The sequence below is a fragment of the Vanellus vanellus genome, assembly GCF_965231255.1.
Source record: "Vanellus vanellus genome assembly, chromosome: 21".
Classification (NCBI taxonomy): Eukaryota; Metazoa; Chordata; class Aves; order Charadriiformes; family Charadriidae; genus Vanellus; species Vanellus vanellus.
Genome location: NC_138926.1, coordinates 7,597,387 through 7,613,040, shown reverse-complemented (window position 1 = coordinate 7,613,040; position 15,654 = coordinate 7,597,387). Strand labels below are relative to the sequence as shown.

At 43.2% G+C, this 15,654-nt stretch overlaps 1 protein-coding gene across 2 annotated transcripts in view; it reads right to left on the bottom strand.

Annotated features, from left to right (window-relative positions):
- NCAM1 (neural cell adhesion molecule 1) overlaps positions 1–15,654 on the bottom strand; it is a gene marked incomplete at its 5' end in the record, with an annotated part of 137,338 nt that overhangs the window by 51,875 nt on the left and 69,809 nt on the right. For both annotated transcript variants that reach the window (XM_082493943.1, XM_082493942.1), the window contains 7 exons: positions 2,180–2,322; positions 3,193–3,362; positions 4,628–4,745; positions 5,257–5,394; positions 6,273–6,416; positions 7,170–7,388; positions 8,918–8,992. In XM_082493943.1, coding sequence (XP_082350069.1) covers positions 2,180–2,322; positions 3,193–3,362; positions 4,628–4,745; positions 5,257–5,394; positions 6,273–6,416; positions 7,170–7,388; positions 8,918–8,992 — 1,007 coding nt within the window. The remainder of the gene's footprint in view (positions 1–2,179; positions 2,323–3,192; positions 3,363–4,627; positions 4,746–5,256; positions 5,395–6,272; positions 6,417–7,169; positions 7,389–8,917; positions 8,993–15,654) is intronic.

The following is a 15,654-nucleotide window of genomic DNA, read 5'->3' as shown; positions in this document are numbered from 1 at the left end:
GGGGGGGGTGGGGACACAGACGACCTCTAAGCCAGAGAAGGTTTGGGGTTTTTTTGTTCTGTTTTGTTTGCGGGTAGGTTTTTCTGAAGTACCAAATGTTCATAGGACTTAAGGCACCTCTAGACCTTTAAAAATCTGGACTGAAGTATGATTACAAAAGTAAACAACACGTAGCAAGACAGATGCATCCAAGTACCTAAAGCATATTCAAAAGTAGGGCTTGAAATTTTAAAGATAGTATTGTTTGTGCCACATCAAAGACCATTAATTTCCCTGAGTTATCTCAGAGACACTAAGTGGAAAGTAAACTGAATACATATATTTGGTTGTACATGTAACAGAATGTTTATCAGAGCTATGTTCACCTGAGGATTTTCTGGACCTCTGTACCATTTACCTAAATTTACAGCACAAGATAGAGAATGGAAAAAATGAAAAAAACAAAACAAAACACACACAGAAATAAAATCCCCTAGAAAGTACATGGTATATAATAAAAAAATCTGAAATGAAGGTCTGAACCAGTACATGAAACACATGGTAATGCCTCAAACCTTTGATTTCCCCCCCCATCTATACATAAAACTATCAGAGTATTAACATTTTCCTTAATATTGATCACCAACTTAACAGCATCAAATAGGATATATGAGAGTCTCAAAAATGGTTAGCAGTTTTGCCACCGAGATCTTGTTAGTTTAACTGGGCTGGACAGATGCGATTCTCCGTAAACAGGCCCTCCTACCGACTTCTACTTGATTTAGTGTTATCTCAGTTTTTATATTCTTCTCCCTGTCAAAGCTCTTTTCTGTGGCTGCGAACCAAACTCTAGCGCTAAAAGCACTAGAGCACTTAGCTCCTCCCACCACTCTCCCAGCCAGAACAAGACCAGAATAACCTTATCCTGTCAAAACAGGCCCCCCAGTCATGCTGTAGTGACAGCCCAAGCCAACAGCTTTTCAAGGCAATGGAAATCTCTCTCTAAACATTGCAGGGATTTACACCAGCCTTTGAATCCAAAAGATGTTAAGAAAGAATTAAGGCTGGAAAACTTGGCACCCTGATTAGTAAGTTACATGTTAACAATATGGTGAAGAGCTGACATCATGGAGGCAATTTAAAAAGCTCATTTAGGAGGCTATAGTGCAGAATGGCAGCTGTGTGGATGACTGACGGTGGATACTTCTGTCACTTTAAGACTTTCCTAGACTACCAGCTGCTGCCTTCACACTGAGTCAGAACCCCTGGTACACCCAAGTTAGCTGAGCCTTGAAGCATCTTGTAATTAGAAGATTATTAATAAGCAACAACTCCTTACTCCAACTTTTGTCTAGGCTTTCCTTGGCTCTAAACTATGCCTCCTGATCACCTTATGCAAATATTATGAAATATCTACAGTAATACAGCACATCCTAATCTTGCCTAGTTACAGCGAATTGTGGCCAATAAAAAAAAAAAAAAAACCACACCAAACCCAAACACAGTAGCACTCTCTTAAATGAAAAACTGCTAATTATTTTTGTTTTTTAAGAACAAAATGGTATTGACGTGATCAACAAAACAGGGGAACACAAAGGCAGCCAGGCTTTTGTGCTTCAGGTACGTGCGTTATTAGAATAAAATACAGCAGGGCAAGAAGAAATTAACAGGCTCATTTTGGTCCACCAGCATCTTTGATAGATAACACCCCACACCTCTCCACCTGCCACCCTCCCAGATCTTATCATCATCATGATGACAGCATGAACAACACTGGAATCAGGGTGCTCATTCCCACCTCTCAGCTTGGAAACAGAAGGGAAATACTCTTTCACAAGCTTCCTGCAATTGTAGGTGCCTTTGGAAACTCCTCTAAAAAGGGTCCAGGGTCTACAGCTTTTCCAGGTAATTCAACACAGAGTGATACCAGCAGGAATTAAAAAGCATATCCTCAGTTGTTATAAACTGAGATGGCTCTTTGTACAAACCGACACCTATGGCATTACTTCAGCTGTGGAGCTGACCCTTTAGCAGATAGCCTGTGCAAGGCTGCACGTGTTCTCACTACAGAGAGAGGAATCACCATGATTTCCATGTGCATCTGCATGTGGCTATCATGCATTCCGGACCAGCAGAGGCAGGCAGATACAAGCTGCATTGATCCTAGCAAACGAGACCGTGGTTTTGGGAAGGGTTATACCTTCTCTTCATTGCTGATGTTCCGGGTAGAAGTTCTCCAAGTGATGGAAGGGATTGGGTCCCCAGACGCCTCACAGGTGAGTGTAATCTGATCCTCCAACTCCATGGCTGTTTTATTCTCCACATAGGTGATTTTGGGCTTTGCTGAAAAGAAAAAGCAACCTTCATTCAGTTGGTGCTCAGAATGAAGCTTGCCTGTCAAAAGCAATGTTTGAAAGAAGCAACATTGGAGAAAAAAGGCTTTTGAATTGGCACAAGTTTGCTCCCATATGGGGAAGGGAGCAGAGTAGCATTCGAGAAGAGGGTACCTCCTTGCAGAACTAGACGACCTTTTCTACACATGCTTACAGCTGAGGCTTGTAAGAGAGGACTAGAAAAGGGTATATCTGAAGTAGAACCCATTTAACAGCGTACAAATGAGCTGATAATCCCAGGAACTGATAAGTCTTCTACCTCACTGACTACCTTCTCTGCCCCGAATTAGCCTTTTGATAAGCAGCTGTGCCAAGTGGCTGCAGAGGGATGGGACAGGGAGAATAATATTAATTAACACTCCCAGATTCATGGAAGGTAGAAAAGCTGCTGATTCATTCCTGCAAGCTTGAGGTCATTCACACAGTGGTAGGGTGGAGTTCCGCTCCCTGTCCAGGTATAGCAAGTCCCACTGAAGTAATAAAGCCCTTTTAATAGCAGCTTCGGTTGTATTAGGATTTGGCCCTCTGGGCCTGGAAGATTTTTGACTAGCACGCGAATATCACACCACCCCCTGCACAGGACTGTATTTCTTTTATCAGAGAGGAAGCAGAACAGAGTTGGCATCTGTTTCAGACACACACACAGAATCTGTTTTGCCTAGCATGACAGCAGAGGTGCACAGCATAATTTGGGAAAGCAGCAGCTCTGGATAAGGCACATCAGGCATTAATTGGGATAAGTAGGTTACTTCCAGCTTGCACTAGTGAGCTACCAATAGCCAACTGGATTGGAAAGGGGGGACAGTAAGAGCATGGTTACCAAAGACTTTGAGATGAATGGTGGCATCCTGCTCGCCAGCCTTGTTCTCAGCGATGCAGATGTATTCTGCTTCGTCACTCTTATCCACCTTCTTGATGATGAGCTCGGACCCATCGTAGTTAAAACTGTATTTCTCTTCATCATTGGCCTGTTCTACTGGCTCTCCATCCCTGCAGGGCACAAAGCACACTGACTTCACTGGGGAGGAGAAGCAATCAAAGGCTCTTTGTTTTAGGCTTGTTGTTAACGCGCAAACTGTGTTACTACACTGAAACTCCTCAAGTTGAGAGGGACTACCACCTTTTCCTTTCCCTGTGGGCTACAAAGCCTACATCTTGATCTATTCCTAATCCGTCTTGCCTTAAGGCTCTTGGCAGCTGAACCTTTCACCTCCTGGCACACATCATCGCCTACATGCAAGAGCTATAAACACCTCAGAAGGTGGCTCCTGTCCTTGCATATCAAGGCAGAATTCCAAGGTGTCATCACTTTTTCAACATTACAACTTGTCCTCATAACCTTCACCAAAGGCTACACAATTTCAAGAATAGTATATGTGAAGTCTCTATTGCTGCCTGACAGTGAAATTTAGACCCGATAAAATTAAGAGAAAGACTTTCAGTGTGGATCTCCTGGCATAACAAATGCAAGTTACAGCATCCACTTTTGCCTGAGTTTCCCCACCAGTGCAATAGATGATAATAAACTGACCCACAGGACAGGTCTGGTCAGCATGAGGCTCCATCTCTATTTGCAGCTTGACAAAGGATGCAATGGGACACTGAAAATTTGCTATTTTACCTGTTATTCTTGTTTTTCCAGGAAGCTGTACTGGTTCTGACTGGGATAGAGTTAATTTTCTTCTTAATAGTTCATACAGTGCTACGTTTTGGGTTTCAGACCAAAACAGCATGGATAACATGATGATGTTTTAGCTATTGCTGAACAGTATACACACAATGTCAAAGGGTTTTCTTTTTCTCTCACTGCCTTGCCAGCGAGTAGCCTGGGGGTGCACAAGAAGTTGGGAGGGGATACAGCTTGGACAGCTGACCTGGCTAAACACCTGCCTGCCAACGGGAAGCAGTGAATGAACTTCTTATTTCACTTTGCTTTGATGCACAGCTTTTGCTTTATCTATTAAACTGCCTTTATCTCAACCACTGAGTTTTTGGATTTTACCCTTCTGGTTCTCTTCCCCATCCCACTTGGGGGACATGTAGTGAGCGGCTGCATGGTGCTTAGCTGCCTACGCGGGTTAACTGACAACAAGAGCTAACCGCGTCCGTTATGAGAAACTGCTTTCTGGTATGTGAGAAAAATTACTTAATCTTTTTACAGTTAGAATGTTGCTTTTCCTCCAGCCTGGTTTTCCAGGCCTTGGTGAAAACATCCATGCTTACACACAATCAGGACATCACACACAGCATCTTACTTTGTCCACGTCATGGTTGGCTCAGGAAAGCCATCAGCATCACATGCTAAGGTGACAGACTGGCTCAGGTTGGCAGTGGCATTCATAGTGCTCTGCCTGGCACGCACAGAAGGAGGTACTAGAAGAGAAGAAATCCATGCTCAAGTTAGAAAGGACAGGAGATGTGAGCAAAAGTGAGCCCTGAAAGGCTCACCGTAAAATCTCTGCAATACACACAGATGTCACTAGTAATTCAAACCCTTATGCCATCACCTGCAGGTTTCAATCGACAGGTTTGAAGCATGAGGTCTCCAAAGCAATCAGCACAGGGCAGGAAGGGGGGGTGGGGGAGAGGGGGAGAAACACAGAAGATCAGTTTTGTGGACAAAATCACTTGTGAGTCCCAACAAGATGAATAGCTCATTAAGTCATAAGACACTTCAGGTTTCGCTTAACAGGATAATTTCCTGTAAACATCTGGTAAACACTCAGTCAATTTCATGGACATTTGCCTTTGACACAGCAGAGAAAGTTTAGTAAGATGATGGTAAATCATGAATGTGAGTCTACAGTAACATTTTCCACCAGCAGCCCGGAGTGCAGGTGCTACATACACTGCCCCCATACTGGCCTTACTCTAAGCTGCTTACCATTTACGATGACCTGAATATCTTTGAAGTTGATCTCCCCACGAGCCAAGATCCGACCCTCACAGCGGTATGTCCCTTCATCTGTTTTCTTGATTCCCCGTATCTGCAGGTAGTTGTTGGACAGGACTATAAATCGAACTAGAAAAGACAAAAGGAAAGGTCATCCAAGGATCCTCAGGAAAGCTCACTGCAGGTAACAGGTGTTTCTCCTCTCCTTGCCCTTTCTGAGTTGAGACAAGGCTTAGTGTAATAAAATTTCCCTTCCTATCATTTAGTGGAATGCTGCTGTAACTGGATCTGCCATTGCCAAGAAAGACACTAGATGCAGGTAGCAGGCAAACTGCTCTGGTGCTTTATTCCATAAGTACACACAGTGACATAAACAGATAAATACACACACACAAACACATTTACATTTAATTAGTATCAGACAACAAGCAATTTGAAACTTGCCCCTCTTCTCCAAGGCTGGCAGAGATCAAGTCTTACTCGAGCTCCCTTGTGCCTGCAACAAGCAGACATGGGAAACACAGCTGAGGCACGAATGCTCAACTGGAGTCAGGGCTCTGGAGTGCCCTCTGCCAGTAAAATGCTCCTCTGGGCACGACAGTCTGCAGTGTTTTGAGAGAAAGGGAAAGGTTCTTGCAAGGAGCTTTTAGCCCCTTTTCCTTAGGAAGACTGGAGAGTGTCACAACATGCAGCTTTTCTGTCTGATGGCATTTCTTTTATCTGAATTTTTTTCCTAGCGTTCCTTGGCCTATTCCAGTGTCAAAGCCTGGTGGCCATTTCTGTAGGAACATTATTGTCCTGCCACTGCCAAACCACAGCACCTTGAATAACTAAATTCACATCCTTAGATCCAGTGTTCGGTACAAATTGCTTCTCTCCTCCCTTGTGACCACCGCTATTTTGTTCTCCTGAACCCCTTGTATGAGTCTGATTGGAGCCCTGGTGGGAGATGGACATTTGATCCCTGAATGGACAAGCACAAGGCACACACACCTCTTGTGCCTTACCATCTTTTTTTAGGATAACATCCCTGCCTTTGTGCTTCCAGATGATGGTAGGAGGCAGTGAGCTGACCACATCGCACACAATCACAGCATCATCCCCTTCCTTGAATTCCTGAGGAGTGGGAGCATTCTTGAACATCAGCTTTTCTGAAAACAATGGAAGGAGAAAGTCACTGCAGCTTTCTCAGCACACCTCAAGCTGTGCCCCTGACTCAAGCCTGAGGAAAGCAAAGAAACCCCAGAGGACATGTTCTCTAGAAATCCTCACGTTCCCGAGGGAGGATGAAGACGTTCCTGACTCAGTGCACTGCACTGCAACACAGGAACCCCATTTTCTAGCCCTGCCTCCCAGGCATATCAGTGGGCCAAATCAATACTCTACCTAGCTCACCAATTTGTCTACACTGCAGAGAGAAAATGTGAACCTGGAACTGCTCAGCTTCCCAGCAGGACGGGGAGGAGCTGCTATCATGGCTCTGCTGGACAACATGCTGATGGCTTATTATAACTCTTCTGAATGTGTGATCCTCTTTACTGGAGAGTAGTCTTATCTCATAGCATGTCTGTCATCCGCAAAAGCTGCTGTCTCTGCTTACTCCTCCCAGACGTTTATGACGCGCTAGAATCTTCACCTTCCACCCCCTGCTCTCCTGTCTTTTGGGAGAATTTAAGCAGTAGATATGCTGGTAATGTTCTGACAGGCCAAGGTCCTAGTTCCCACTTTCCCCTCAAAACCAAGAAAGGAGAAGGCTGCATTTTCTTAACATCCCCTTTCTTTTCATCCTCCTTTTTCCCCTTTAAAAATAGCCTTTTCTAGAAAGTTAAAATGGTAGCCTCCCTCATCTTGCCTCATACATGTGCAAGGTAGACCAGAAAATAGTCTCGGAGCCGCTCTCTTACGGAAAATTTTCACATTGACGGTGGCCTCAGAGTCTCCCTCCTCCATGCTACTGACAACACATTTATAGATGCCAGCATCATCAATGTTGGCGTTGTAGATGGTGAGGGTGGAGGAGGTGTCATCATTTCGCACCACTGAGATGCGCTGTTGGTTCGGCGTCAGCTTCTCACCATTAGGGGAAAACCAGGAAATGTCTTTGTATTTGGCCTCCCCTGCCACTAGGGACAATAAAAGAAAACAGAGCAAATTGAAATGAGTTCCCAGCAAATATGCATAGAGGGAGTTAAATACAACCAGTAGCACTATGTGGAAGACTGACCCAGGGGAAGGGCTTCTGGTACCTGAGAAGCAAGCAAAGAAAATTCTCTCTCACAGCACTTTGAACGGTCAGCTGCTGTCCTGCAAAAATGATATTAGGTTGGTTTTATAATCTAAAGGGGTACACTTATTTTAGCCCAGAAGGGCCTTCTATGCATCCTGGGATCCCATGTCCCAGTCCCTCCACTATGCAGATCAGTCCAAGAAATAAAAGTCTCTTCCTGCTTAAGCTCCACCATGTTTTTGGTAAATACCCATATTTGTAGAGTGGGCTACTTTGCATACCAAAATGGTGACAATGTTGTAGCAGCAGTTCTAGCATTGATCAGCTTAAATCTCCTGCTGCATCCAGTGTAAATCAGAATTGTTATTAAGTGGTCCCAAGCTGTCTCTTTCTTGCAGCTTGCATCTCTGCATTCCTCAGTGTGGCTTTGTTATTTGGCACAAACTGGCTTTGTTATTTGGCACAAACTCCTATTATTGGAGGGGCTTTAACTGATCCCACAGTTTTCTGAATGCAAGTATCATCACAACAGCACTTGCTGGGCATATGCTTCCATTTTCAAAGCACTGGCATTAACAAATTACTCTGCAGTTAAGCACTCCTGGATCAGATGACCTCATTACTTGTCCCCATCAGTATGCTCCTGAGCAATTGTGGTCTTCTGATGGCATTTTGCTCCCAGAGCTCCTATAGCACCTATTTGCTCTATGTCATGCTTCAGGATGCTCTCATGTCAGTGCTTCAACATACTACTTCCTCCCACTAGAAACCAGGCCAGCTGCTTTCAGGTGAACCTCTGAAGAGGAGATGTGGATTCTAATTTGGAAAATGCCATAAAATTGTAGGACCCGCTTTGGGGCACATGGAGTTTGTCAGCACTGCACCACATTGTGCAGGAAAACAGCCTGGGGCAGTTGGTGGCCTGAACAAACAGTAAACTTGCATTTCATGTGACACAATTTTCAGCAGCATTAAAATCCTTAGTTGCAGAGGTAATAACTCTCAAGTCACCTAGGTCTCCTATTACTGCTGTTAGCAGTTTCTTAGAGAAGTAACTTGGAAAAACAAGCTTCATTCTAAATTCAAAAGATCAAAGAGCTGTGGAATGATGCAAAGTGCCATCGTGGTGGCTATTGCTCAAGCTTCGAGACAACACTTCAGTACCTGGTTTTTCATTTTAAAATCTGTTTGCTGGAGCAGTTTTCTGTCACCAGCTCTCAAGGGAGAATGCGTTTACTGTTTCTAGTAAACAGCATGTGTTGCCTTTGCTACTCAGTCTTATAAACCATAAGGACATATGAGAAAGAAAGAGCAAGTGATCTTGCAGCTAGACCTGGCACTGGAGCTTTTATCGCAGAGTTAATACATTGATTGACCTTCCCAGCAAACCCATACGGAGACAGCTGATGCCGTAAGCTCACTCACCTTGACATAAGAAGAACTTGGATTCTCCAACACTGATCTCCCCCTGGCTTGGAACAATGTCCACTTGAAGAGAGGCTGGAAAAGAAATGAGCATGCACAAGATGGTTAGATGGTAGGGGTGGTCTTCAACAAAAAAACTTTGCTAGCCTTCCAATCCCCGTGGCTCCTTTACTCATCGACTGCAAGAGCATAGGGTGGAGCGTCCTCAGCTTCATAAGTGTTGCTCTTTATCAGTATTTATCTGAATGTACAGTGCCATGGACCCCTGAAGACCCAAAAGAAGTCGCTAACAGTCAGAGTTGCTTCCAGCTCTTTATAAAACCACATGGAATGATACGGAAAGGGCTGATTTGCATTCAAATCTCTACAGCACTGCGACACTAGGGAGCACACTTGGTGCGCACACTAAAACATCAAGCACCCTGCAGGGACTCCTCTGAATTCAAACTGGAACTGGCTAAAAGACCTTTCCTGGCAGCAAATACAAGTTATCTTTGCTTTGGAGACTTCTTGTTGCTCTATAAGATACCATATTCATACAAGCCCCAGTTCCCAGCCATCAGAAATGCAGACTGGGAGTCACTGGCATACTCCAGGTCCTTAATCTTCCTTGATCTCCTGCTCTGATCTCCCAGTCAGAAAATTAGTCTAAACAGCCAGCAAATTGGAGAGGTTTATAGCAGAGCATACCTGGATTAGGAAGGAAATTTCCACCAGTATACGCTGACAATGACTGAGACTTGCTTCCAAGTTCATCCAGGCACGTTTCACCTAACTCACTTCTACTGCCGAGATGAAAATGCTAGCAATACTTTGGTCTCTTCCACTGTCTTCTCATGGAATATCATCAGTGCTTTGGCTTTTACGTTAGCACTTTTAGTTGTAGTTTTCACAGAATCACAGAATCATCAGAGTTGGAATTTCTCGAATTTTCTCGATTTTTTTGTTTATTTTATTTTATTTTTAAATAAGAGACTGAAGGTGTTTTGGCAGCAGAGATGGAACAGATGTTCCATGGACCTGAGTGAAGCATCTATTACATGCTTGTCTGGAATTGAAGGAGCCTGGAGTCAGTCAAAGACATTGTACCTTCTGTGCTCCCTACAACCGAATCCAGCACAGCCTCAAAGGAATCACTTAAAAATAATCCAAGTTAGATAATAATTCCAGAGAGGATATTTGAGGATACTCTTGCTGAAAGAAATCAAAATTATTCTCAGATGTTTTCAATCTCCGTTTGGCCGTCTTTAACTCCTGTCTTGTCTGAGGGTACTCTCTCACCTTCCTTTTACTTTTCAATGAAGTACGTGTTGCCCTTCTAGCTCCTGCATTCAGCCTATTTTACTTCTGGGTAATCTAATTTCTCTCAACTACACTACTTTAATATAATTCAGTCCCAAACAGAACTGCAAGTACAAAGAGCAAAATATAATGAAAGGCTAAAGGTTTATTAGATTTAATTGCAGCGAAGACTAAGTAGCCTACTTCTATTGGTTTTTTTTGTTGTTGTTGCTTTTCTGCAAATCTTTCCAACATCTCAATTTTACGCTTGGAATCATATTCTGGGGTGCTCTTCCTGGAAGGTCTCTGCTGTATGGAATGAATGCAAAGGTATACAAAGAGATCTTAAATGTCTCAAACCCAGACCTCTGAGATCCTCCAGATCAGATTTCTGCTTTGCACTACTATCTAAAACATTTGTCCTTCTGCATTACAATGGGACTAGATTTGAGCATAGGCAATATTACAAAGTCAATTAATGTCTTTGGGCAGCAGCTGCAGTGCTGTGCAGTGATGCAAATACTCCAGAACGACATTACAGTAGTTTCCAGTATGAAGACTCCAGAAGCTGGAGGTATCAGCAAAAGACAGGCACTTTTTAATAATGGGAGCTTTTTACTGTGTTTTCAAATTATCAATTAAACTGTCTTTTATGATCTTGTCTTCAGCATGTGAGTGATAGCTCTTGTTTAGAAATTAAATTTACAGAACCAAGAATCCTTAGTCTCACCCATGCGAGAATAGTTTATTAAAGACCATTTAGAGCTCCTGGACGAACAGTGAAACATTTGTTAGAGTTCAGAGGTTCCAATAATTGTTGCTGTAAAAGCCTTTTCAACTCCACTCAGGAAGTTAAAAAAAAAAAAAAGCCAACATTGACAACAGAAGTCCAAAGTTCAGGTTTTGAATCTGCATTTAGATATCTAAATTAAAAGTTGGGCTTTCAAGAATAACCAACCTATCCGAGCGGCTCTCTGCGTATGGCAAATCTCTTCCCTCAATACCTAAGCACAGCATAGAAGCCTACATTTGGAGTCTCACTACTGAAAAACATGGTAGTTTTTCCTCATTTGTTTATGAAAATGAAACTGATTAGCATTTAATGGACACAGGAGAAGGAACATACCATTTTGGAAGTGTCAACAGAAACCAAAACCAAAAAGTCAAAGATGCTGAATTTATTAAAACAATCCTGGTTTAGCACAGTAAAGGCAGAATCAGCAATCACTGCAAAGCAAGTTAGACAGCCAAGATGAAAGCTAACCAGATTTCTGGCCTGTGTTGTGTATAGTCCAGTATGACTGCTTAGTTTCTGATTCGAATTATATTGGTACTAAACAAGTGTGAACGGAAAGCAAATCTCCCCGTTTTCATGTTCGTTTACAATCAGCCTTCCACAATACATAACCAAGTATGCCCAGTGCTCCTTTCTCCCAGCAACATCCCTGCCTTCTTCATAGCATAAATTATGACCCATTAGGCAGAAAATATAATTGGATTCTAGCTTTCCTCCAGCTATAGCTTAATGCTACAACAACTCTGTGGACTAACAAGTCCGGGTCAAGTATGAGTTTCAAGAGGCCAAAATGAATAGGTTTTATTTCGAAACTGCAGGCATTAGCTTGCAGAAAACAATTATCTTAATCAAGCTATTCGTCCTCCCCGTGTAGCCAGGGCACTTCTCTGCAACATTACCGCAAATGCTTCATCTGTCACCTTCCGTGTTTTCATGCTGTAGTGCATGAAAACCCCGCTCCTAGAGCAGCTACTTTTACCTCCAGACCAGAGAGTCATTAGTTTTAGCTGCCAAACACACCTGGCTTTTTAAGAAGCATGCACTGCTTCAGAAATGAAAATCCGTTTGTGTATGTGCCAATGGCAACATTCCTTACAGTACTTGGGAAACAGACATACGGACTGTGGGGTTAGACATTAAGTATATAGTTATACACAGAATGAAGCAGCACTGCCTGCCATCATTAAAAAAGGACATAAGTAGTAGGATTTTCTGATAAGGAGTCTGAGGACATTTCTTTAGCCAGCAACCACTCTGACACCGCATTTCTCTTCATAAGTAAACTGCAAGCAATTAATCGGAGCCAGTGGAGCTCCTCAAAGGATAATAATACTGCAAGGTCCATGCCACTTTTCTAGTTTCACTATCACCCTATTTTAGCAGGCTAGACTGATAAATGTAGTACTCCATCTCAAAAGACTGGGATACAGCCATAAACAGAAACAACCCAGCCAAGATTCAACCGAAATCAGGACTTGCAAGTATTGTGTGTTCTAGTTCTGGCTAACATTTGCACATATGGCTGTACGTCTTGCCTAGCCAAGAGGCTTTCAGAAAGAGGAGACATTAAAGCATCCCTTGATCTCTTGAGTAACAGCAAGGGGCTTATTACAGACCCTCTTGGCCTGTCCAAGACACTCTTCAGAGCCCTGTACTTTTTATCAACTGGGAACATGATGAAATTGTAATATAATTCCCCACAGCACTGCCTTGGAAAACCAGCCCAGCCCAAGGAAGGGCATTTAGACTAGTCATCAACTTTCTACTCAGCCAAGCACTGCTGTCAAACAGTGGGGTGCTGGTAAAACAGCTTTGACCTAATTGCAATCTAATATAAATTCATACTACTACTATTTTTTTCCCCTCTTGTTTTTTGTAAAGCATTGAACTTTTCATCACGCCAGAATACAGCATCTGTGCTCTACCTTACATCTTTTTTAATGCGTGTCTGTGCCACAGTAGATGCAAAGAATAGGAGGAAATCACACAACCGGGAAACATCTTACTATAAATACAGCCGAAAGGCCAGGCAAGAGATGTGAGCCCAGGCAACAATGTCCAGCTCTCCAGATTCTCCAGTGTTTCTTTCTACAGACTCAGCTCCTTCTTTGCATATCTTTCTGAAGAGATCTTAATCCAATATTCGTGTATTTCAACTTCATAAACATCAGCATCCTTTCCTGTAACATGATGTCAGCATAGAAAAGAAGCAATTTCCACTTGCACATAGACGGTGTCCTGTCAGTGCAAGGCCATTCTGAGAAGCTCCCAATATGACTATATTGAAGTGTCAGCTTGCAGCTTTGGTGTTGGGAACATCAAGGAGAAGGCAGTGACAAGCACGATAAATTCATCTGCACTCACAAGATACAGCTATTACACGGGAACACCTCACAAGGGAAGTGTTAATTGCCGGCTGGGTTGGGCTCCAGAGATGACCTTGCACTCTCTCCTGCACCACAGCCCAGTGCCCTGGCTGAAGTCAGAGCGGCAAGGTGACGTTACGCTTGCACTTTCAATGAGATTATGACTACATGAGAAATACTCGGTGACAGCCAGGATGGGTTCATGGTGTCCCAGCCAAATGAATCAAACCTCTCTTTTTTCTTTTTACCTTTTTTTCTTCCCCTCTTCAATACTGTAAGGTTTTTTTAAAATGTATTGACTTTTTTTGAATGGGAGAACTTGTATGACCAGACTGCGGCCTCTCTGCTTGCACTGGGTGGAGTATTCCTTTCTGTCAAAGCACTTTTACAAAATCAGCTTTGGCAAACAGGTTAAGGACAGGAGACTCAGCCTCAGTTGAAAGCAGGCCACCCCCCTGAAGAAATGCAGTAGTACAAATAGATCTTTTGGAGATAGATGGTGAAAAAGGAACGGGCCCAGACTAAAAAAAGGACACACCTTGAGCTCATCCCATTTAGAGAAGCACAACAAAAAAGTCATCTGTACCAGAAAAAGCCCTAGCTTGGTCATTTCTTCCCCGGAGTCCACTGACAGCGCAGAGCCACCCTGACACATGCTGCAGCCCTACTCTGTCCTCGGAATAGCATAAACACACGCCAGCCAGGCGCTTGCAGGGCAGAATGCCACATCACCTGCCACATGCTTACACCTTAATATACCAAACCCAAATAATTTAGATGCTGCTTCTGTTGCTGCCTGTAAGATATCACAGGTGTTCACGATCAGGAAAAGAGACCCTGGCATTCCTATGCAGCTCAACCCCCTCATCCATTTAAGGGAGGCGGAAATTACCTGCCTGGGTCTGGCTTGTGATCATTTGCACTCCAGTCTGATCGATTAGAAGCTGTCACAGTTGTCATGCATGCATTAGGTAACTCCATTGCCTTTTTCCACCCCCTCTTACCATAAGAATTCTTCCCATGCTGAGGGCTAAAGCACAATGATCAAAACGTAACTGCTGTCTCAGGTGCTATTTTGCTCCAGTTTCCACTGGGATAGGAAACTCCTGGGGCTCATATATGCTGAAATACACCAAGGGGAATCTGCTGGACTAGAAAACTGAGTAAAAGCGCTCCAGGCTAGCTGCATCTCATTACTTCCCAGTCAGTCTGCCTGCGCTCATCTGTGTCTTCTCAACCTTTACTTGTCTTTAGGCAGCAACCACAGCATTTCTTTTGCGTTTATATTGTGCCTAACACAAGGGAATCCAAGATACCGCACTATTCTAAGAAACAGCCATAAGAGCCTTAATGTCTGGCAGCCGTGCCTTTATTTATATCCAGTCAGCAATCACTCCCTGCAGAAAGACTTCTGATTGTTAATCACTAGGTGGAGCGAGCAATCATCTCGTAGTTGTTAAAGGCACGAAACATACTGTAAGAAATCTCAACATTTCCGTTCTGCCATAGATGTTGAGAAGCAAAATTATACCTGGCTTCCTTCAGTCTCTTGTGTTTTTCTCTGGTGGTGGTTCTCTTTAGGAGCCAAGATAACAGGTTGGATAGGCTGCGGGCCTGCTCCAGTCTAGAACCTGCCCTGCTTTTTCTTCACAATGTGTTTGCAAACAATGTTAAGGCTTTCTCCTACAAACTGAGTTAACAAAGGGCTGGGAGGCAGACCCCTGGTGATGAAATTAGGCACAAAAGAGCCCAGCTGTGTTTGTCCAGCAGCCTTTAGTCTGGGAAATTGAAGATCACTTCTGAAAATCAGGTATCATTCGAGAAAAAATGTTCCTCAAAATTATTCACATCAAGCTCATGTGTAGTTATTTTACACCAGGGATAGCTCAACCCTAATTCTTTCAACCAGCCTTCATCGGCAGAACAATTTTCTGACATCGTAACCTGGATAAACAGGTTCATCGTAACAATGAACTGTGGCTTAAATTACACAAACAATTGCTCCCTACTTGCTACACTTTATTGCTCAGTATATGATCAAATTGACAAACGCAGCACTGCCATGGTTTTTAATCACTACTTAATCGTTATTTTTGCTTTGCAGTTCAGGGAAACGGAGACTATTTTTTCCACTCTTCATTTAATAGACACTGTGAGCCCATTTGTATTCTCCTTCCAACTTCAAGCAATAAAGGCCTTTTTAGCATCACATAATAACTGCATTAGAAGGCCTCTTCATAATCACACAATAAGACTTTTTATAGCTCTACCCTCCCCCACATCTTTTATCTGGT